This window comes from Tachyglossus aculeatus, chromosome 1 (assembly GCF_015852505.1).
Source record: "Tachyglossus aculeatus isolate mTacAcu1 chromosome 1, mTacAcu1.pri, whole genome shotgun sequence".
Taxonomy (NCBI): domain Eukaryota; kingdom Metazoa; phylum Chordata; class Mammalia; order Monotremata; family Tachyglossidae; genus Tachyglossus; species Tachyglossus aculeatus.
In genome coordinates this window covers 157033138-157058035 of record NC_052066.1, presented here as the reverse complement: position 1 = coordinate 157058035, position 24898 = coordinate 157033138, and the positions used below count along the sequence as shown (strand labels likewise).

At 46.4% G+C, this 24898-nt stretch overlaps 2 protein-coding genes and 1 pseudogene across 3 annotated transcripts in view; 1 reads left to right on the top strand and 2 right to left on the bottom strand.

The window, feature by feature from the left end:
- Positions 1-2869, bottom strand: part of ATXN3 (ataxin 3) — a 32783-nt gene extending 29914 nt beyond the window's left edge. For both annotated transcript variants that reach the window (XM_038743281.1, XM_038743282.1), the window contains exon 1: positions 2794-2869. In XM_038743281.1, coding sequence (XP_038599209.1) covers positions 2794-2817 — 24 coding nt within the window. In that variant the 5' untranslated portion in view covers positions 2818-2869. The remainder of the gene's footprint in view (positions 1-2793) is intronic.
- Positions 2870-12108: 9239 nt separating this feature from the next.
- On the bottom strand, positions 12109-20551 carry NDUFB1 (NADH:ubiquinone oxidoreductase subunit B1). The gene is made up of 3 exons (XM_038748953.1): positions 20459-20551; positions 13652-13796; positions 12109-12202 (listed from the first exon to the last, which is right to left on the bottom strand). The coding sequence occupies exons 2-3, from the start codon at positions 13789-13791 to the stop codon at positions 12166-12168; spliced, it is 177 nt and encodes a 58-aa protein (XP_038604881.1). The 5' UTR covers positions 13792-13796; positions 20459-20551; the 3' UTR covers positions 12109-12165.
- On the top strand, positions 15333-15429 carry LOC119936133 (annotated as a pseudogene).
- Positions 20552-24898: the final 4347 nt, after the last annotated feature.

The window sequence follows — 24898 nt, the reverse complement described above, 5'->3', positions numbered from 1 at the left end:
GGGGACCGTCTCTATATGTTGCCCACTTGTACTTCCCAAGCGCTCAGTACAGTGCTCTGCACACAGGAAACGCTCAATAAATACGACTGAATAAAAAGGCCTTCCCAGACTGAGCCCCGTCCTTCCTCTCCCCCTCCTCCCCCTCACCTCCTTCCCCTCCCCACAGCACCTGTATATATGTTTGTACAGATTTATTATTCTATTTACTTATTTTACTTGTACATATTCATTCTATTTATCTTATTTTGTTACTATGTTTTGTTGTCTGTCTCCCCCTTCTAGACTGTGAGCCCGCTGTTGGGTAGGGACCGGCTCTATACGTTGCCAACTTGTACTTCCCAAGCACTTAGTACAGTGCTCTGCACGCAGGAAGCGCTCAATAAATACGATTGAATGAATGACTTTGTAACCTCCAGTGCTTTGCACATAGTAAGCGCTTAATAAATGCCATTATTATTATTATCCCCCCAGCGTTTAGAACAGCGCTTTAAACATAGTAAGCGCTGAACACATACCATCGTTATTATTATTATTATTATTACTACTACTACTTGGGGATCTTCCCCCAACCCCGGAAAGAGGGGGAGAGGGAGAAAAGGAGGGGAGCCAGGCTGCTCGCGAACCCCATCCCGGGCCCATGGGGAACCCTCCGGAAAGGTCGAAGCCCTACTGAGAGCTCACCTCCTCCAGGAGGCCTTCCCAGACTCAGCCCCCTCCTTCCTTTCCCCCTTCGCCCCCCCCATCCACCCCACCTTACCTCCTTCCCCTTCCCACAGCACCTGTATATATGTATATAAGTTTGTACATACTTATTTTACTTGTACATATTTATTCTGTTTATCTTATTTTGTTAATATGTTTTGTTTTGTCGTCCATCTCCCCCTTCTAGACTGTGAGCCCGCTGTCGGGTAGGGACCGTCTCTATACGTTGCCCACTTGTACTTCCCAAGCGCTCAGTACAGTGCCCTGCACACAGGAAGCGCTCAATAAATACGATTGAATGAAGGGGCCTTCCCAGACTGAGCCCCCTCCTTCCTCTCCCCCTCCTCCCCGTCCCCCTCACCTCCTTCCCCTTCCCCACAGCACCTGTATATATGTTTGTACAGATTTATTACTCTATTTACTTATTTTACTTGTACATATTTATCCTATTTATCTTATTTTGTTAGTATGTTTTGTCGTCTGTCTCCCCCTTCCAGACTGTGAGCCCGCTGTTGGGTAGGGACCATCTCTATATGTTGCCCACTTGTACTTCCCAAGCGCTTAGTACGGTGCTCTGCAGGCAGGAAGCGCTCAATAAATACGACTGAATGAAAAGGCCTTCCCAGACTGAGCCCCGTCCTTCCTCCCCCCCTCCTACCTTCCCCACAGCACCTGTATATATGTTTTACAGATTTATTACTCTATTTACTTATTTATTTTACTTGCACATATTTATCTTATTTTGTTAATATGTTCTGTTGTCCGTCTCCCCCTTCCAGACTGTGAGCCCGCTGTTGGGCGGGGACCGTCTCTATACGTTGCCCACTTGGACTTCCCAAGCACTCAGTACAGTGCTCTGCAGGCAGGAAGCGCTCAATAAATACAACTGAATGAGTGAACGAACGAAAGGGCAGTGGGCAGCCCACCCGGCCCCAAGAGGAAGCCGTTCTCGGGCCTGGGTCCCCCGGCCTCCGCAGCCGGGGACACGCCCCGTCCTCACAGCACCTGTATATATGTATATATGATTGTACATATTTATTACTCTATTTATTTTACTTGTACATATCTATTCTATTTTTTAATACGTTTGGTTTTGTTGCCCGTCTCCCTCTTCTAGACTGTGAGCCCACTGCTGGGTAGGGACCGTCTCTATATGTTGCCAACTTGGACTTCCCAAGCGCTTAGTACGGTGCTCTGCACACAGTCAGCGCTCAATAAATACAATTGATCGATTGATTGATTCTGTCCCTCAGCCTGGCCCTTCCTCCCTTCAAGGCCCTGCTGAGAGCTCACCTCCTCCAGGAGGCCTTCCCAGACTTAGCCCCTTCCTTCCTCTCCCCCTCGCCCCCCTCCATCCCCCCATCTTACCTCCTTCCCTTCCCCACAGCACCTGTATATATGTTTGTACATATTTATTACTCTATTTATTTATTTTACTTGTACCTATCTATTCTATTTATTTTATTTTGTTAGTATGTTTGGTTTTGTTCTCTGTCTCCCCCTTCTAGACTGTGAGCCCACTGTTGGGTAGGGACCGTCTCTAGATGCTGCCAACTTGTACTTCCCAAGCGCTTAGTACGGTGCTCTGCATACAGTAAGCGCTCAATAAATACGATTGATCGATTGAGTCCCTCAGCCTGTCCCTACTGGCCCTTCCTCCCTTCAAGGCCCTACTGAGAGCTCACCTCCTCCAGGAGGCCTTCCCAGACTCAGCCCCTTCCTTCCTCTCCCCCTCGTCCCCCTCTCCATCCCCCTGTCTTACCTCCTTCCCTTCCCCACAGCACCTGTATATATGTTTGTACATATTTATTACTCTATTTATTTATTTATTTTACTTGTACATGTCTACTCTATTTATTTTGTTAGTATGTTTGGTTTTGTTCTCTGTCTCCCCCTTTCAGACTGTGAGCCCACTGTTGGGTAGGGACTGTCTCTATATGTTGCCAACTTGGACTTCCCAAGCGCTTAGTACGGTGCTCTGCACACAGTAAGCGCTCAATAAATACGATTGATTGATTGATTGATTGATTGGTGATTGATTGATTCTGTCCCTCATCCCGGCCCCACCGCCCGCAGCGCGCAGCCACTCACTTTCTCGTGGAAGATGGACTCCATCTTTGTTTGTCTGGGGCCCGCGGCGCCCGCCCCGCCCCCTCCCGCTGAGGGGGGACCCGTCACGTGCCCTCTCCCAGCCAATCACCTAAGGGGGCGTGGCCCTGACACCCCCGTCACGTGACGGGGCCCCGCCGCTCTGGGAGCACGTGACCCGCGGCCGTTGCGCTGGGATCCGTCCCGGCCAACCCCGCTAGGCGGCGCCCCCGCCGCAGCTGGCCGCGTGCCCCGTAATAGTAATAATAGTGACGGCATTTATTAATAATAATAATAATAATAATGATGACATTTATTAAGCGCTTACTATGTGCAAAGCACTGTTCTAAGCGCTGGGGTGGATACAAGCTCACAACCACCCCAGCGCTTAGAACAGTGCTTTCACATAGTAAGCACTCAATAAATGCCATCATTATTATTATTATTATTATTAACTTCTCTGGGCCTCAGTGACCTCATCTGTAAAATGGGCATGGAGACCGTGAGCCCCCCGTGGGACAACCCGATCACCTTGTAACCTCCCCAGCGCTTAGAACAGTGCTTTGCACATAGTAAACGCTCAATAAATGCCATCATTATTATTATTATTGATTACCTCATCTGTAAAATGGGGATTAAGACCGTGAGCCCCCCGTGGAACAACCTGATCACCTTGTAACCACCCCAGCACTTAGAACAGTGCTTTCACATAATAAGCACTCAATAAATGCCATCATTATTATTATTATTAACTTCTCTGGGCCTCAATGACCTCATCTGTAAAATGGGGATGGAGACCGTGAGCCCCCCGTGGGACAACCCGATCACCGTGTAACCTCCCCAGCGCTTAGAACAGTGCTTTGCACATAGTAAGCGCTCAATTAATGCCATCATCATTATTATTATTATTAATCCCCATTTTACAGATGAAGTAACTGAGGCTCAGAGAAGTTAAGTGACTTGCCCAAGGTCACACAGCAGACATGTGGCGGAGCTGGGATTTGAACCCATGACCTCTGACACCAAAGCCCGTGCTCTTTCCACTGAGCCACGCTGAGCGCTTACTATGTGCAAAGCACTGTTCTAAGCGCTGGGGAGGTTACACGGTGATCAGGTTGTCCCACGGGGGGCTCACGGTCTCCATCCCCATTTTACAGATGAGGTCACTGAGGCACAGAGAAGTTAATAATAATCAATCAATCAATCAATCAATCAATCGTATTTATTGAGCGCTTACTGTGTGCAGAGCACTGTACTAAGCGCTTGGGAAGTACAAGCTGGCAACATATAGAGACAGTCCCTACCCAACAGTGGGCTCACAGTCTAAAAGGGGGAAACAGAGAACAAAACCAAACATACTAACAAAATAAAATAAATAGAATAGATATGTACAAGTAAAATATATAAATGAATAAATAGAGTAATAAATATGTACAAACATATATACATATATACAGGTGCTGTGGGGAAGGGAAGGAGGTAAGATGAGGGGGAATAATAATAATAGTAATGATGGCATTTATTGAGTGCTTACTATGTGAAAGCACTGTTCTAAGCGCTGGGTGGTTACAGGGCGATCAGGTTGTCCCACGGGGGGCTCACTGTCTTAATCCCCATTTTACAGATGAGGTCACTGAGGCCCAGAGAAGTTAATAATAATAATGATGGCATTTATTGAGAGCTTACTATGTGCAAAGCACTGTTCTAAGCGCTGGGTGGTTACAAGGTGATGAGGTTGTCCCACGGGGGGCTCACAGTCTTACTCCCCATTTTACAGATGAGGCAATTAATAATAATAATAATAATAATAATAATAATAATAATAATGGCATTTATTGAGCGCTTACTATGCGTAAAGCACTGTTCTAAGCGCTGGGGAGGCTACAAGGTGATCAAGTTGTCCCACGGGGGACTCACGGTCTCCATCCCCATTTTACAGATGAGGTAATTAATAATAATAATAATAATGATGGCATTTATTGAGCGCTTACTATGTGCAAAGCACTGTTCTAAGCACTGGGGAGGCTACAAGGTGATCGGGTTGTCCCACGGGGGGCTCACGGTCTTAATCCCCATTTTACAGATGAGGTAATTAATAATAATAATGATGGCATTTATTGAGCGCTTACTATGTGCAAAGCACTGTTCTAAGCGCTGGGAGGTTACAAGGCTCTTCTAGACTGTGAGCATTCTAGACTGTGAGCCTTCTAGACTGTGAGCCCACTGTTGGGTAGGGACTGTCTCTCTATGTTGCCAATTTGTACTTCCCAAGCGCTTAGTACAGTGCTCTGCACACAGTAAGCACTCAATAAATACGATTGATGATGATGATGATGATGTTGGGTAGGGACTGTCTCTATATGTTGCCAACTTGTACTTCCCAAGCGCTTAAGTGGTTATTGAGCACAGTAAGTGCTCAATAAATACGATTGATTGATTGATCAGGTTGTCCACGGGGGGGGGGGGGGGGGTGCTCACGGTCTCCATCCCCATTTTACAGATGAGGTAATTGAGGCCCAGAGACGTTAATAATAATAATGATGGCATTTATTGAGCACTTACTATTTGCAAAGCACTGTTCTAAGTGTTGGGGAGGTTACAAAGTGATCAGGTTGTCCCACGGGGGCTCACGGTCTTAATCCCCATTTTACAGATGAGGTCATTAATAATCATAATGGCATTTATTGAGCGCTTACTATGTGCAAATCGCTGTTCTAAGCGCTGGGGGGGTTACAAGGTGATCAGGTTGTCCCACGGGGGGCTCACAGTCCTAATCCACATTTTACAGATGAGGTAATTGAGGCCCAGAGAAGTTATTAATCATAATAATAATAATAATAATAATAATAATAATGGCATTTATTGAGCGCTTACTATGTGCAAAGCACTGTTCTAAGCGCTGGGGAGGTTACACGGTGATCAGGTTGTCCCACAGGGGGGCTCACGGTCTCCATCCCCATTTTACAGATGAAGTAATTGAGGCTGAGAAGATAATGATAATAATGATGGCATTTATTGAGCACTTACTATGTGCAAAGCACTGTTCTAAGCGCTGGGGAGGTTACAAGGTGATCAGGTTGTCCCATGGGGGGCTCAAGGTCTCCATCCCCATTTTACAGATGAGGTAATTAATAATAATAATAATAATAATAATAATAATAATAATGGCATTTATTGAGCACTATGTGCAAATCACTGTCCTAAGCGCTGGGGAGGTTACAAGGTGATCGGGTTGTCCCACGGGGGGCTCACAGTCTAAATCCCCATTTTACAGATGAGGTCATTGAGGCCCAGAGAAGTTAATAATAATAATAATAATGATGGCATTTATTAAGCGCTCACTATGTGCAAAGCACTGTTCCAAGCTCCGGGGCGGTTACAAGGTGATGAGGTTGTCCCACGGGGGGCTCACGGTCTTAATCCCCATTTTACAGATGAGGTAATTAATAATAATAATAATGATGGCATTTATTGAGCGCTTACTATGTGCAAATCACTGTCCTAAGCGCTGGGGAGGTTACAAGGTGATCGGGTTGTCCCACGGGGGGCTCACGGTCTTAATCCCCATTTTACAGATGAGGTCATTGAGGCCCAGAGAAGTTAATAATAATAATAATAATGGCATTTATTGAGCGCTTACTATGTGAAAGCACTGTTCTAAGCACTGGGGAGGTTACAAAGTGATCAGGTTGTCCCACAGGGGGCTCACGGTCTTCATTCCCATTTTACAGATGAGGTAATTGAGGCCCAGAGAAGTTATTAATAATAATAATAATATTTATTGAGCGCTTACTATGTGCAAAGCACTGTTCTAAGCGCTGGGGAGGTTACAAGGTGATCAGGTTGTCCCACGGGGGGGCTCACGGTCTTAATCCCCATTTTACAGATGAGGTCATTGAGGCCCAGAGAAGTTAATAATAATAATAATGATGGCATTTATTGAGCGCTTACTATGTGAAAGCACTGTTCTAAGCACTGGGGAGGTTACAAAGTGATCAGGTTGTCCCACGGGGGGCTCACGGTCTTCATCCCCATTTTACAGATGAGGTAATTGAGGCCCAGAGAAGTTAATAATAATAATAATGATGGCATTTATTGAGCGCTTACTATGTGAAAGCACTGTTCTAAGCACTGGGGAGGTTACAAAGTGATCAGGTTGTCCCACGGGGGTCTCACAGTCTTAATCCCCATTTTACAGTTGAGGTAACTGAGGCCCAGAGAAGTTAATAATAATAATAATGATGGCATTTATTGAGCGCTTACTATGCGCTAAGCCCTGTTCTAAGCGCTGGGGAGGTTACACAGTGATCAGGTTGTCCCACGGGGGGCTCACGGTCTTCATCCCCATTTTACAGATGAGGTCATTGAGGCCCAGAGAAGTTAATAATAATGATGGCATTTATTGAGCGCTTACTATGCGCAAAGCACTGTTCTAAGCGCTGGGGAGGTTACAAGGTGATCAGGTTGTCCCACGGAGGCCTCACAGTCTTCATCCCCATTTTACAGATGAGGTCACTGAGGCACAGAGAAGTGAAGTGACTGGCCCAAAGTCACACAGCGGACAAGTGGCAGAGCCGGGATTTGAACCCATGACCTCAGACTCCAAAGCCCGGGCTCTTGCCACTGAGCTATGCCACTTCTCAAACAAGAATCAGAAGACGCATAGCCTAAGAAAGGCCAGAAAGGACAGAAGTTGGGCCCTGCTGAGATTCGAACCCAGGATCTCCTGTTTACTAGACAGGCGCTTTAGTGACTTGCCCTATCACACAGCTGACAAGCGGCGGAGCCGGGATTATAATAATAATGTTGGTATTTGTTAAGCGCTTACTATGTGCAAAGCACTGTTCTAAGCGCTGGGGGGGATACAAGGTGATCAGGTTGTCCCTCGGGGGGCTCACGGTCTTAATCCCCATTTCACAGATGAGGCCCAGAGAAGTTAAGTGGCTTTCCCAAAGTCACACAGCTGACAAGTGGCGGAGCCGGGATTATAATAATAACGTTGGTATTTGTTAAGCGCTTACTATGTGCCAAGCACTGTTCTAAGCGCTGGGGGAGATACAAGGTAATCAGTTTGTCCCACATGGGGCTCACAGTCTTCATTCCCATTTTACAGATGAGGGAACTGAGGCCCAGAGAATAATAATAATAATAATAATGTTGGTATTTGTTAAGTGCTTACTATGTGCCAAGCACTGTTCTAAGCGCTGGGGTAGATACAAGGTAATCAGGTTGTCCCACGGGGGGCTCACAGTCTTGATGATGATGATGGCATTTATTAAGCGCTTACTATGTGCAAAGCACTGTTCTAAGCGCTGGGGAGGTTACAAGGTGATCAGGTTGTCCCACAGGGGGCTCACAGTCTTGATGATGATGATGGCATTTATTAAGCGCTATGTGCAAAGCACTGTTCTAAGCGCTGGGGAGGTTACAAGGTGATCAGGTTGTCCCACGGGGGGCTCACAGTCTTAATCCCCATTTTACAGTCGAGGTAACTGAGGCCCAGAGAAGTTAAGTGTCTTGCTCAAAGTCACACAGCTGACAAGTGGCGGAGCAGGATTAGAACCCATGACCTCTGGCTCCCAAGCCCGGGCTCTTTCCACTGAGCCACGCTGCTTCGCTTCAAATGGAGACTTGTAGAAATTTTAGACTGTGAGCCCACTGTTGGGTAGGGACTGTCTCTATATGTTGCCAACTTGTACTTCCCAAGCGCTTAGTACAGTGCTCTGCACACAGTAAGCGCTCAATAAATACCATTGATGATGATGAAATGGAGTAGAGACCGGGGGGCTTCGAGGGACGTCAGCCTGACGTCACCATGGCAGCTAGCCCTCGATCGATCCATCAATCAGTGGTACAGACTTATGACTCTATTTTACTTGTACATATTTACTATTCTATATATTTTGTTAATGACGTGCAACTAGCTTTATTTCTACTTATTCCGATGACTTGACAGCTGTCCACATGTTTTATTTTGTTGTCTGTCTCCTCGTTCTAGACTGTGACTCTATTTTACTTGTACGTATTTACTATTCTATTTATTTTAATAATAATAATAATAATAATGGCATTTATTAAGCGCTATGTGCAAAGCACTGTTCTAAGCGCTGGGGGGATACAAGGTGATCAGGTTGTCCCACGTGGGGCTCACAGTCTTAATCCGCATTTTACAGATGAGGTAACTGAGGCTTAGAGAAGTTAAGTGACTTGCCTAAGGTCACACGGCAGACATGTGACGGAGCCGGGATTTGAACCCATGACCTCTGACTCCAAAGCCCGTGCTCTTTCCACTGAGCCACGCTGCTTCTTTGTTAATGATGTGCATCTAGCTTTATTTCTATTTATTCCGATGACTTGACAGCTGTCCACATGTTTTATTTTGTCGTCTGTCTCCCCTTTCTAGACTATGAGCCCGTTGTCGGGTAGGGACCGTCTCTGTATGTTGCCGGCTTGTACTTCCCAAGCGCTTAGTACAGTGCTCTGCACACAGTAAGTGCTCAATAAAGATTGAATGAATGAATGGAGCCCTCACTGTGCCCGGAGCACTGTCGCCAGCAGAGAAGCAGCGTGGCTCAGTGGAAAGAGCACAGGCTTTGGAGTCAGAGGTCATGGGTTCAAATCCCCGCTCCGCCGTCAGCTGTGTGACTGGGCAAGTCACTTAGCTTCTCTGTGCCTCAGTTCCCCCATCTGGAGAATGGGGATGAAGACTGTGAGCCCCACGTGGGGCAACCTGATCACCTTGTATCCCCTCAGCACTTAGAACAGGGCTTTGCACATAGTAAGCGCTTAACAAATACCGTTATTATTATTTGGGAAAGTACAATACGGCAAAATTGATGGACAAGTTCCCTGTCCTTAACAAGCTTACAGCCTCAAGGGGGAGACGTTAATATAAATAACTTATATTATTATATTAGTAGTATATTAGTATTATAATATATATAGTTATAACTGTGGAATTTAAGGATATGTACGTAAGTGTGGTGGGGTTGGGGCAAATGTCGAATGTCCAGAGGTCACAGATCCAAGTGCATGGATGAGCGTGGCCTGGTGGATGGAGCATGGATCTGGGATCAGGAGGACCTGGGTTCTAATTCTGCCCACCATTGGTCTGCTGGGTGACCTTGGGTGAGTCACTTCACTTCTCAGGACCTCAGTTACCTCGTCTGTAAAACGGGGATTAAAACTGTGAGCCTCATACGGGACAGGAACTGCGTCCAACCCAGTTACCCGGTATCTACCCCTGTGCTCAGTGCGGTGTCTGGCACATAGTAAGTGGTGAACAAATACCATTATGATTATTATTCATTCAAACGTATTTACTGAGCGCTTAACCGTGTGCAGTGCACTGTACTAAGCGCTTTTATAATTTGTAAGTACCAAAACCCCCTATTTCAGTTTCGGTACCTCAAAGCTGCCTCCGGATTTGGTTTTACAGGTTCTCTGCTTGAATGCCTCTAGGCTCCATCCAACGCAAATCAAGCAATCAACCAATCGTATTTATTGAGCGCTTACTGTGTGCAGAGCACTGTACTAAGCGCTTGGGAAGTACAAGCTGGCAACGTAGAGAGACGGTCCCTACCCAACAGCGGGCTCACAGTCTAGAAGGGGGAGACAGAGAACAAAACCAAACATACTAACAAAATAAAATAAATAGGAGAGATAGGCACAAGTGAAATAAATAAATAAATAAATAAATGGAGTAATAGAGTAATAATAAATAAATGGAGTAATAAATAGAGTAATAATAAATAAATAGAGTAATAAATAAATAGAGTAATAAATAAATAGAGTAATAGAGCAAAGGCACGGGGCAGTGCTGAAGAACAGCATCCCATATTCTCCCAGCCCATCAGTTTGGCCCCAAGACATCCTCACCCGAAGAACTGATGTAGCCGCAAACCTAGTCACGTACCCGGCCATGAAAGCCTCTAGAAGGCATGGGCAGGACCCTGCCTAAAACAGGATTTTCCAATCAGTTGTAAATGAGGTGGGCAGAATTCTGGAAAACTCAATGAAGACCAGAGCTTTCTGATCAAAGTTCTCCAGAATCATCATCATCCATCGTATTTATTGGGCGCTTACTATGTGCAGAGCACTGTACTAAGCGCTTGGGAAGTACAAATTGGCAACATATAGAGACCGTCCCTACCCAACAGTGGGCTCACGGTCTAAAAATGTCTTGCAAGGGTGGGCAGACCCAGCTGGAATCCTGAGCAGTTGCTGGTTTTTGCACAGTAGGGATGTAGTGGCTACCAAGGCAACTCATCTATGGGGTTTGGCACTCCAGGCCAGCACTGACACTATACTGAACGCTTTGGCCATAACCGGATCCTGAATGGAAGGAAATCATGACATGCAATTCACAATATGCCGCACTCCCGTTCACCTACTCGTTCAGGGCACTCCATGCCCCAGCAGGAACACAACTGGCAGGGAAGAGAAAGGGCCTTCCCAGACTGAGCCCCTTCTTTCCTCTCCCCCTCGTCCCCCTCTCCATCCTCCCGTCTTACCTCCTTCCCTTCCCCACAGCACCTGTATATATGTATATATGGTTGTACATATTTATTACTCTATTTATCTATTTATTTATTTATTTTACTTGTACATTTCCATCCTACTTATTTTATTTTGTTGGTATGTTTGGTTCTGTTCTCTGTCTCCCCCTTTTAGACTGTGAGCCCACTGTTGGGTAGGGACTGTCTCTATGTGATGCCAATTTGTACTTCCCAAGCGCTTAGTACAGTGCTCTGCACATAGTAAGCGCTCAATAAATACGATTGATTGATTGATTGATTGATTGGGGCAAAAACCATCTTCATTATCATAAGACTCTCAGGCTTGGAGTTTTAGGACCCTGGCTTAACCCATCATCCACGGAGGGCTCCATTATCATTACAGGGGATACAGCCAAATGTGCCTTTCCTTCTTTTCCTGCTTCTTGAAAGGTTAGTCTTCTGGCTCTAAGATATATATTTTTCAAAAGTGCTTAAAGCGATATTAAAGCATTCTTCAAAACAAGGTAAACCAGTGAACTACAAGGCTGAGGTTTATATGAACGACCAGGTGCTTTTTAAAAATTGTTCACTAAGAAACGTACACTTTGGGTTCCCATTCAAAATAACTTATTAGCAGGAAATTGGTCACTTGATTTAACCATAGCCTAAAATAACAGGAAACTAGAAATTTAACACCGCTTACATAAATTGAAGTCCTGTGCATTTTTCACAGGCTTGCCACTCTCTTAGTAACAGGAACACCTTCGTAAGTATCACGACACACTTCCAATTCTCTATTTGCAAATAAAGCTATTTTCCATTTGTCATTCAATACGATTTATTAAAGATACACATTCCCCCCATTCGGCAAAATTCTTCATTTCCGGGTATCTTCTTCATTGGATTTCACTTCCCTGGGTGGAAGGGAAAGAGAAAAAAGAATCACTTTTAAGAAAGTGAAAGGAACATTAACCTACGTGCTTCCTATTTCAGTCAACTTTATTGAGCACCCACTGGGTCCAGAGCAGTGTACTAAGCGCACGGGAGATTACAATATAACAGAGTTAGCGGACACATTCCCTGCCCAAAACGACGTGACCAAGTAACGGTCTTTTTTCCTTGCTTACCAACTGCTCGAAAATGAATGAACCACCACCTTTACTGTCAAAGCAGTGTGACTCAGTGGAAAGAGCACAGGCTTTGTAATACCAATAATAATACCATTATTATTATTATTATTATTATTAAAATAGCTGAACACCCTTTGGGGATTTGGGGGGGGATAACGTGTCTACCATGGCTTGATTAATGAGAACAACAAAGGGAGGAAAGAGGGTTTACCCTTCTTCCTTAATTCACTCACTGTGGTCATTATCATCATTAAGTTCTTTTCTGGGACACTTTTTCTTCCATGTTCTCTCAGAAGCTGGCTTCTGATTACTATTGTACTACTGTACTCTCCAAAGCCCTTAGTACAGTGCTCGGCGCACAGTAAGTATTAAAGCATTCTTCAAAACAAGGTAAACCAGTGAACTACAAGGCTAAGGTTTATATGCACGATCAGGTGCTTTTTAAAAATTGTACACTAAGAAATTTACACTTTAGGTTCCTATTCAAAATAACTTATTAGCAGGAGATTGGTCACTTGATTTAACCAATAAATATGATCGGCTATTACCCCAATTATGAAGGTACCCGTTATTTCGAAATCTCTTTCTCCTGGACGCTCCCTAAAGAGGTGAGAGTTTCAAAGTCGAGCAATTTCAAGTTTCCAACTCATGCCCTATTTTCAAAAACTCTTAAAAGAAATGGAAATATCCATCCAATATGTAATTTTACTGATGCTCTCGCCGAGAGTAACCTATCTGCAGCGTGGCTCAGTAGAGAAGCAGCGTGGCTCAGTGGAAAGAGCCTGGGCTTTGGAGTCAGAGGTCATGGGTTCCAATCCCGGCTCCGCCACCTGTCAGCTGTGTGACTTTGGGCAAGTCACTTCACTTCTCCGGGCCTCAGTTCCCTCATCTGTAAAATGGGGATGAAGCCTGTGAGCCCCCCGTGGGACAACCTGATTACCTTGTATCCCCCAGCGCTTAGAACAGTGCTTTGCACATAGTAAGCGCTTAATAAATGCCATTATTATTATTATTATTATCTGCATATCTACATAGCACCTAGCATATAGTGGGTCCACACAATAAAAATTAAGCATTTATTGGTTTGTAAGTATTTACTGAATGCCTGTGTGCGGAACACTTGTATTAAGTACCGCGCAAGAGCACAGAGCAGAGTCTCTGTCCCCCACAAAAACTCACAATCCGAGAACAGCTCACAACTCAACTGCACGTTAAAAAAACATTTAAGCTCACCTTCCAAACAGCTTGCTTTTATTCTTGAAGGCCATTAACTTTTCATCACTCCTTTTGTCCAGATACCATCCGATTACAAACCCCATGGGGACAAGGACATGAACCCAGTGGTCACACACGGCCTGAACAAAATTCACCATGATTTCTAAAAGAGATGGGGTCATAAAAATGAGACTATAATCAAAAATCTCTCACAAATTCAGCTAAATCAGAGAGGCACTAAGGTGTAGATTTGTAGACTACAACAATGTCATAAAGTGTTGTGTCTGGCCAGTTGTGGAGAGGCACCAGACTGTCATCAGGTAATCAATTCTATTTCACTTTTGCTCTAACCTGATGGCTGACTCTTTTTTAAATGGTATTTCTTAATAATAATAATAATAATAATAATAATAATAATAATGGCATTTATTAAGCACTTACTATGTGCAAAGCACTGTTCTAAGCGCTGGGGAGGTTACAAGGTGATCAGGTTGCCCCACGGGGGGCTCACAGTCTCCATCCCCATTTTACAGATGAGGGAACTGAGGCCCAGAGAAGTTAAGTGACTTGCCCAAAGTCACACAGCTGACAATTGGCAGATCTGGGATTTGAACTCATGACCTCTGGACTCCAAAGCCAGAGCCACGCTGCTTTTCTTGAATATTTACTACGTGCCAGGCACTGGACTAAGCGCTGGGGCAGACACAAGCTAATCAGCTTGGACACAGTCCCTGTCCCATTTGGGGCTCGGTCTTAATCCTCATTTTCCAGGTGAGGTTATTAAGGCACAGAGAAGTTAAGTGACTTGCGCAAGGCCACACAGCAGACAAGTGGAGGGGCCAGGATTAGAACCCATACAAGGATTGTAGCCTAGACTGTGAGCCCACTGTTGGGTAGGGACTGTCTCTATATGTTGCCAATTTGTGCTTCCCAAGCGCTTAGTACAGTGCTCTGCACATAGTAAGCGCTCAATAAATACGATTGATTGATTGATTGATGGAGCACGGGCCTGGGAATCAGAAGGCCCTGGCTTCTCATCCCAGCTCCACCACTTGTCTGCTGTACGACCTTGGGTAAGTCACTTCACTTCCCTGTGCCTCAGTTCCCTCATCTGCAAAATAGGGGTTAAGACTGTGAGCCCTGTGGGGAAGCAGCGTGGCTCAACGGAAAGAGCGAGGGCTTGGGAGTCGGAGGTCATGGGTTCGAATCCCGGCTCCGCCACTTGTCAGCTGTGTGACCTCGGGCAAGCCGCTTAACTTCTCTGTGCCTCAGTTACCTCATCTGTAAAATGGGAATCGAGCCTGTGAGCCTCACGTGGGACAACCTGATTACCTTGTATCTACCCCAGGGCTTAGAACAGTGCTTTGCACATAGTAAGTGCTTAACAAATACGATTATTATTATTATTATTATTATTATTATGTGGGACAGGGACTGTATCCAACCCGATTATCTTGGATCCACCCCAGTACTTAGTACAATGCCTGGCACATAGTACGTGCTTAACCAATGCCATTATTACAGTTTCTCTTGCTTCCAGCGAGGTGGGGGCATGAGTCTTCCAGCAGAGAGGGCAATTACACGTTCATTCATTCAGTCGTATTTATTGAGCACTTACTGTGTGCTGAGCACTGTACTAAGCGCTTGGAAAGTACGACTCAGCAACAAATAGAGACAATCCCCGCCCACAACGGGCTAAGCGTTGTATGAAAGGAGGGAAGGTTACCACTCCCCTTGAGCAGGATGGAAGAGGCCCCAGCGGCCTTCAACACATAATAATAATAATAATGGCTTTTATTAAGCGCTTACCATGTGCAAAGCACTGTTCTAAGCGCTGGGGAGGTTACAGGGTGATCAGGTTGTCCCAAGGGGGCTCACAGTCTTAATCCCCATTTTACAGATGAGGGAACTGAGGCCCAGAGAAGTTAAGTGACTTGCCCAAAGTCACACAGCTGACAAGTATGGTTAAGGCATTGCCACCTCCATCGTGGCATCTAACCAGGTTTTCTGGTGCTTAGAACAGTGCTTGGCACATAGTACGCGCTTAACAATACCATTATTATCGTTAAAAGGGAGGAGACAGACATCGAAACAGTAATAATAATAATAATAATAATGGTATTTCTTAAGCGCTTACAATGTGTCAAACACTGTTCTGAGCGCTGGGGTAGATACAAGATAATCAGGTTGTCCCACATGGGGCTCACAGTCTTAATCCCAATTTTACTGATGAGGGAACTGAGGCACAGAGAAGTTAAGTGACTTGCCCAAAGTCACACAGCTGACAAGTGGCGGAGCCGGGATTAGAACCCACGACCTCCAACTCCCAAGTCCATGCTCTTTCCACTGAGTAATGCTGCTTCTCTAAACAAGTAAACAGGCATCAGTAGCATCATTATAAATAGATGGAATTGGAGATAGATACACAACATTAATAAACAGAATAATAGACGTGGCTAGAGCCCAGGCTTGGGAGCCAGAGGTCATGGGTTCTAATCCCGGCTCCACCACTTGTCAGCTGTGTGACCTTGGGCAAGTCACTTAGCTTCTCTGGGCCTCAGTTCCCTCATCTGTAAAATGGGAATCGAGCCTGTGAGCCTCACGTGGGACAACCTGATTACCTTGTATCTACCCCAGCAGGCTTAGAACAGTGCTTGGCAAATAGTAAGTGCTTAACAAATACCGTAATTATTATTATTATTCAATCGCGTTTATTGAGCGCTTACTGTGTGCAGAGCACTGGACGATTCTCTGGGCCTCAGTTCCCTGAAATGGGGATTAAGACTCTGAGCCCCACGTGGGACAACTGATGACGGTTCTTAGAACAGCGCTTCGCACATAGTAAGCGCTTAAGAAGTGGCATCACTATTATATCATTATATACATATATACATTATATATATCATCATCATCATCAATCGTATTTATTGAGCACTTACTATGTGCAGAGCACTGTACTAAGCGCTTGGGAAGTACAAATTAGCAACATATAGAGACAGTCCCTACCCAACAGTGGGCTCACAATATATATACGTTATTATACATTATATACATATATATATACATTATATCATATATATATACATATTGTGGCTCAGTGGAAAGAGCCCGGGTTTTGGAGTCAGGGGAGTCAAGGGTCAAATCCCATGGGTTCAAATCCCAGCTCCGCCAATTGTCAGCTGTGTGACTTTGGGCAAGTCACTTCACTTCTCTGTGCCTCAGTTACCTCAACTGTAAAATGGGGATTAAAACTGTTAACACCACCCCCGCCCCACCGCCGGGGGACAACCTGATCACCTTGTAACCTCCCCAGCGCTTAGAACAGTGCTTTGCACTCAATGAATGCCATCGTTATTATCATTATACCCAAGTGCTGTGGGGCGGGGGGGAGGTGGGTAGAGCAGAGGGAGGGAGTGGGGGCGAAGCGCTTAGTACAGTGCCCTGCACACAGGAGAAGCAGCGTGGCTCAGTGGAAAGAGCACGGGCTTTGGAATCAGAGATCATAGGTTCGAATCCCGGCTCCGCCACGTCTGCTGTGTGACCTTGGGTAAGTCTCTCCCCCTCTCCATCCCCCCCGCCTTACCTCCTTCCCCTCCCCACAGCACCTGTATATATGTATATATGTTTGTACGCCTTTATTACTCTATTTATTTATTTTATTTGTACATATTTATTCTATTTACCTTATTTTGTTAATGTTTTGTTTTGTTGTCTGTCTCCCCCTTCTAGACTGTGAGCCCGCTGTTGGGTAGGGACCGTCTCTATATGTTGCCGACTTGTACTTCCCAAGCGCTTAGTACAGTGCACTGCACACAGTAAGCGCTCAATAAATACGATTGAATGAACGAACGAATGAAGTCACAACTTCTCTGAGCCTCAGTTACCTCATCTGTAAAATGGGGATTAAGACTGTGAGCCCCACAAGGGACAACCTCATTACCTTGTTTCCCCTCCCCAGCGCTTAGAACAGTGCTTTGCACATAGTAAGCGCTTAACAAATGCCATCGATATTATTATTATTATTATTAATACGATTGAGAAGCAGCGTGGCTCAATGGAAAGAGCATGGGCTTTGGAGTCGGGGTCATGGGTTCAAATCCCCACTCCGCCAACTGTCAGCTGTGTGACTTTGGGCAAGTCACTTAACTTCTCTGCACCTCAGTTCCCTCATCTGTAAAATGGGGATTAAAACTGTGAGCCCCCTTGGGACAACCTGATTACCTTGCAACCTCCCCAGCGCTTAGAACAGTGCTTTGCATAGTAAGCGCTTAACAAATGCCATTATTATTATTACTGAATGAGTGAACAAATGGCATTCATTCATTCATTCAATCGTATGTATTGAGCGCTTACTGTGTGCAGAGCACTGTACTAAACGCTTGGGAAGTACAAGTTGGCAACATACAGAGGCGGTCCCTACCCAACAGTGGGCTCACAGTCTAGAAGGGGGAGACAGAGAACAAAACCAAACATATTAACAGAATAAAATGAATAGAATAAACATGTACAAATAAAATAGAGTAATAAATATGTACAAACATATATACATATATACAGGTGCTGTGGGGAAGGGAAGGAGGTAAGGCGGGGGGGGATGGGGAGGGGGAGGAGGGGGAGAGGAAGGAGGGGGCTCAGTCTGGGAAGGCCTCCTGGAGGAAGTGAGCTCTCAGGCATCATTATTATAGCATCATTATATATATACTGACAATGATATATATGATATATATATATATACACACACACACACACACACACACACACACACACACACACACACACTTACACACAACCACCCACACAGCAGCATGGCTCAGTGGAAAGAGCCCGGGCTTTGGAGTCACAGGTCATGGGTTCAAGTCCCGGGTCTGCCAATTGTCAGCTGTGTGACTTTGGGCAAGTCACTCAACTTCTCTGTGCCTCAGTTACCTTGTAATCTCCCAAGCGCTTAGAATAGTGCTTTGCCCATAGTAAGCGCTCAGTAAATTCATTCATTCCTCCAATCGTATTTATTGAGCGCTTACTGTGTGCAGAGCACTGTACTAAGCGCTTGGGAAGTCCAAGTGGGCAACATCTAGAGACGGTCCCTACCCAACAATGGGCCCACAGTCTAGAAGGGGGAGACAGATTCATTCATTCATTCATACAATCGTATTTATTGAGTGCTTACTGTGTGCAGAGCACTGTACTAAGCACTTGAGAAGTCCAAGTTGGCAACATATAGAGATGGTCCCTACCCAACGGTGGGCTCACAGTCTAGACGGGGGAGACAGATTCATTCATTCATACAATCGTATTTATTGCACGCTTGCTGTGTGCAGAGCACTGTACTAAGCGCTTGGGAAGTACAAGTGGGCAACATATAGAGCCGGTCCCTACCCAACAGTGGGCTCACAGTCTAGAAGGGGGAGACAGATTCATTCATTCATACAATCGGATTTATTGAGCGCTTGCTGTGTGCAGAGCACTGTACTAAGCGCTTGGGATGTCCAAGTGGGCAACATCTAGAGACGGTCCCTACCCAACAGTGGGCTCACAGTCTAGAAGGGGGAGACAGATTCATTCATTCATACAGTCGTATTTATTGAGCGCTTGCTGTGTGCAGAGCACTGTACTAAGCGCTCGGGAAGTCCAAGTGGGCAACATCTAGAGACAGTCCCTACCCAACAGTGGGCCCACAGTCTAGACGTGCCACCGTTATTATTATTATACCCCAAGTGCTGTGGGGCGGGGGTGAGAGGGGGTGAAGCGCTTAGTACAGTGCCCCGCACAGAGGAGAGGTATTAATTAATCGAATGAATTAAGGTGCGGAAGACTGTGAGCCCACTGTTGGGTAGGGACCGTCTCTATATGTTGCCAACTTGGACTTCCCAAGCGCTTAGTACAGTGCTCTGCACACAGTAAGCGCTCAATAAATACGATTGATTGATTGATTGATTGATTCTGTCTCCCCCTTCTAGACTGTGAGCCCACTGTTGGGTAGGGACCGTCTCCATATGTTGCCAACTTGTACTTCCCAAGCGCTTAGTACAGTGCTCTGCACACTGTAAGCGCTCAATAAATACGATTGATTGATTGATTGTGTCTCCCCCTTCTAGGCTGTGAGCCCACGGTTGAGTAGGGACCGTCTCTATATGTTGCCAACTTGGACTTCCGAAGCGCTTAGTACAGTGCTCTGCACACAGTAAGCGCTCAATAAATACGATTGATTGATTGATTCTGTCTCCCCCTTCTAGACTGTGAGCCCACTGTTGGGTAGGGACCGTCTCTACATGCTGCCAACTTGGACTTCCCAAGCGCTTAATACAGTGCTCTGCACACAGTAAGCGCTCAATAAATACGATTGATTGATTGATTGATTCTGTCTCCCCCTTCTAGCCTGTGAGCCCACTGCTGGGTAGGAACCGTCTCTATATGTTGCCAACTTGGACTTCCCAAGCGCTTAGTACAGTGCTCTGCACACAGTAAGCGCTCAATAAATACGATTGATTGATTGACTGATTCTGTCTCCCCCTTCTAGCCTGTGAGCCCACTGTTGGGTAAGGACCGTCTCTATATGTTGCCAACTTGGACTTCCCAAGCGCTTAGTACAGTGCTCTGCACACAGTAAGCGCTCAATAAATACGATTGATTGATTGATTGACTGATTGATTCTGTCTCCCCCTTCTGGACTGCGAGCCCACTGTTGGGTGGGGACCGTCTCTATATGTTGCCAACTTGTACTTCCCAAGCGCTTAGTACAGTGCTCTGCACACAGTAAGCGCTCAATAAATACGATTGATTATTGATTGATTGATTGGGGTTGGGGGGTTCCGAGGCCGGACTGACCTTCGCCCCTCCGCCGGGGCTGCCCCTCCTCAGCCGCACTCCGACTGCAAGGGCAACGGCGCGCCACGCGAGCGGAGGCTGCGGCCTGCGGGACCGCACCATTCGCACACCAGCGCGGGGGGGGGACATCTCCCCGCGGAGCCGCCTTTCTCTCCCGTTTGTCGCCCTTCTCGTTGGGAAAAGTCAAAGAAGTTTATTTATCATCGTTTCTGAACGGTTGGAAGCCGGTCCTTAGCCCCCAAACGGCCCTCGTTCCCCCTCAACCCACCCCCGCCGGCCCTGTCAAATGGTAGCGCCCTCGTTTCCCCGCCTCCGTCCCCTCAGGCCGGGGCAAGATGGCGGTCGGTGGGCCGCACACTGGGGAGCTGCCCTTCTCCCCTGTTTGTAATAATAATAGTCATTCATTCATTCAGTCGTATTTATTGAGCGCTTACTGTGTGCAGAGCACTGTACTAAGCGCTTGGGAAGTTCAAGTTGGCAACATATAGAGACGGTCCCCACCCAACAGTGGGCTCACAGTCTAGAAGGGGGAGACAGAATCAATCAATCGTATTTATTGAGCGCTTACTGTGTGCAGAGCGCTGTACTGAGCGCTTGGGAAGTCCAAGTTGGCAACATATAGAGACGGTCCCTACCTAACAGTGGGCTCACAGTCTAGAAGGGGGAGACAGAATCAATCAATCAATCGTATTTATTGAGCGCTTACTGTGTGCAGAGCACTGTACTAAGCGCTTGGGAAGTACAAGTTGACAACATATAGAGACGGTCCCTACCCAACAGTGGGCTCACAGGCTAGAAGGGGGAGACAGAATCAATCAATCAATCAATCAATCGTATTTATTGGGCACTTACTGTGTGCAGAGCACTGTACTAAGCGCTTGGGAAGCACAAGTTGGCAACATCTAGAGACGGTCCCTACCCAACAGTGGGCTCACAGTCTAGAAGAGGGAGACAGATTCATTCATTCATACAACTGTACTTATTAAGTGCTTGCTGTGTGCAGAGCACTGTACTAAGCACTTGGGAAGTCCAAGTTGGCAACATATAGAGACGGTCCCCGGGGGGGATACAAAGTGATCAGGTTGTCCCGTGTGGGGCTCACAGTCATCATCCCCATTTTACAGATGAGGGAACTGAGGCTCCGAGAAGTTAAGTGACTTGCCCAAGGTCACACAGCAGACATTCATTCATTCAATCGTATTTATTGAGCGCTTACTGTGTGCAGAGCACTGTACTAAGCGCTTGGGAAGTCCAAGTTGGCAACATATAGAGACGGTCCCTACCCAACAGTGGGCTCACGGTCTAGAAGGGGGGGACAGAATCAATCAATCAATCGTATTTATTGAGCGCTTACTGTTTGCAGAGCACTGTACTAAGCGCTTGGGAAGTCCAAGTTGGCAACATATAGAGACGGTCCCTACCCAACAGTGGGCTCACAGTCTAGAAGGGGGAGACAGAATCAATCAATCAATCGTATTTATTGAGCGCTTACTGTGTGCAGAGCACTGTACTAAGCGCTTGGGAAGTCCAAGTTAGCAACATATAGAGACGGTCCCTGGGGGGTGGGGGGATGCAAAGTGATCAGGTTGTCCCGCGTGGGGCTCACAGTCATCATCCCCATTTTACAGATGAGGGAACGGAGGCTCCGAGAAGTTAAGTGACTTGCCCAAGGTCACACAGCAGACATTCATTCATTCAATCGTATTTATTGAGCACTTACTGTGTGCAGAGCACTGTACTAAGTGCTTGGGAAGTACAAGTTGGCAACATATAAAGACGGTCCCTACCCAACATAGGGCTCACAGTCTAGAAGGGGGAGACAGAATCAATCAATCAATCGTATTTATTGAGCGCTTACTGTATACAGAGCACTGTACTAAGCACTTGGGAAGTCCAACTTGGCAACATATAGAAACGGTCCCTACCCAACAGTGGGCTCACAGTCTAAAAGGGGGAGACAGAATCAATCAATCAATCGTATTTATTGAGCGCTTACTGTGTGCAGAGCACTGTACTAAGCGCTTGGGAAGTCCAACTTGGCAACATATAGAGACGGTCCCTGCCCAACAGTGGGCTCACAGTCTCGAAGGAGGCCTTCCCAGACTGAGCCCCTTCCTTCCTCTGCCCCTCGTCCCCCTCTCCATCCCCCCCATCTCACGTCCTTCCCTTCCCCACAGCACCTGTATATATGGATATATGTTTGTACATATTACTCTGGTTATTTATTTATTTTACTTGTACATATCCATTCTATTTTATTTTGTTAGTATGTTTGGTTTTGTTCTGTCTCCCCCTTTTAAGACTGTGAGCCCACTGTTGGGTAGGGACTGTCTCTATATGTTGCCAACTTGGACTTCCCAAGCGCTTAGTACAGTGCTCTGCACACAGTAAGCGCTCAATAAATACGATTGATTGATTGATTAGAAGGGGGAGGCAGAACAAAACAAAACAGATTAACAGAATAACATAAATAGAATAAATATGTACAAGTAAAATAAATAGAGCAATAATAATAATGATGGCGTTTAAGCGCCTACTATGTGCAAAGCACTGTTCTAAGCGCTGGGGGGGATACAAAGTGATCAGGTTGTCCCGCGTGGGGCTCACAGTCATCATCCCCATTTTACAGATGAGGTAACAGGCTCCGAGAAGCTAAGTGACTTTCCCAAGGTCACGCAGCACACAAGTGGCAGAGTCGGAATTCGAACCCATGACCTCTGACTCCCAAGCCCGGGCTCTTTCCACGGTGCCACGCTGCTTCTCTTCTCGCTTGGGAAGACAAAGACGATTATTTGTCTTCGTCCCAGAAGGCGGTGACGGATGGAAGCCGGTCCTTAGCCCCCGAACGGCCCGCGTTCCCCCGCAATCCACCCCCGCCGGCCCTGTCAAATGGTAGCGTCCTCGTTTCCCCGCCTCCATCCCGTCAGGCCGGGGCAATCAATCAATCAATCGTATTTATTGAGCGCTTACTGTGTGCAGAGCACTGTACTGAGCGCTTGGGAAGTACAAGTTGGCAACATATAGAGACAATCCTTACCCAACAGTGGGCTCGCAGTCTAGAAGCAAGCGCTGCTCAATAAATAGGGATGATGATAATGGTAGACGTACTTGAGTAATGATACGTCCTCCCCCTGACCTAGAATGCCCTCCGCACATCCGCCAAGCTAGCTCTCTTCCTCCCTTCAAAGCCCTACTGAGAGCTCACCTCCTCCAGAATAATAATAATAATAATGATGATGGCATTTGGTGGGCTCTTACTATGCGCACAGCACTGTTCTGAGCACTGGGGAGGTTGCAGGGTGATCAGGTTGTCCCACGGGGGGCTCACAGTCTTAATCCCCATTTTACAGATGAGGTAACTGAGGCCCAGAGAGGTGGAGTGACTTGCCCAGGGTCACACGGATGACAACTGGCGGAGCCGGGATTTGAACACACGACCTCCCTCCCTCTGCCCATCCGCCCTCCCTCTGCACATCCGCCAAGCTAGCTCTCTTCCTCCCTTCAAGGCCCTGCTGAGAGCTCACCTCCTCCAGGAGGCCTTCCCAGACTGAGCCCCTTCCTTCCTCTCCCCCTCGTCCCCCTCTCCATCCCCCCCTTCTTACCTCCTTCCCTTCCCCACAGCATCTGTATATATGTCTATATGTTTGTACATATTTATTACTCTATTTATTTATTTTATTTGTACATATCTATTCTATTTATTTCAGTTTGTTAGTATGTTTGGTTTTGTTCTCTGTCTCCCCCTTTTAGACTGTGAGCCCACTGTTGGGTAGGGACTGTCTCTATATGTTGCCAATTTGTGCTTCCCAAGTGCTTAGTACAGTGCTCTGCACATAGTAAGCGCTCAATAAATACGATTGATTGATTGATTGACCTCTGACTCCAAGGCCCGGGCTCTTTCCGCTGGGCCACACTGTGGCCTTCCCAGACTGAGACACCTCCTTCCTCTCCCCCGCCTTACCTCCTTCCCCTCCCCACAGCACCTGTATGTATGTTTGCTTGTATTTATCGCTCTACTTATTTTACTTGTACATCTTTACTATTCTATTTATTTTATTTTGTTAATATGCTTTGTTTTGTTGTGTGTCTCCCCCTTCTAGACTGTTAGCCCGCTGTAGGGTAGGGACCATCTCTATATGTTGCCAAGTTGTACTTCCCAAGCGCTTAGTACAGTGCTCTGCACACAGTAAGCGCTCAATAAATACGACTGAATGAATGAATGAATGAATGAAAGAGGGCGGTCGGCGGGCCGCTCACTGAGGAGCCGCCTTCTCTCCCGATTGTAGCCCTTCTCGCTTAGGAAAAGTCAAAGACCATTATCTGTCGTCGTCCCAGAACGCGGTGACGGTTAGAAGCCCGTCCTTAAACGGCCCGAGTTCCCCCCCGCCGGCCCTGTCAGATGGTAGCGCCCTGGTTTCCCCGCCTCCGTCCCCCTCAGGC

Excerpts from the sequence above, each read along its gene's own strand:
- NDUFB1 (XM_038748953.1), bottom strand. The coding sequence starts at position 13,791 with ATGGTGAATTTTGTTCAGGCCGTGTGTGACCACTGGGTTCATGTCCTT. Across the intron at positions 12,203-13,651 it reads AAAAGCAAGCTGTTTGGAAG|GGAAGTGAAATCCAATGAAG; the intron begins GTGAGCTTAAAT and ends CCTTCCACCCAG.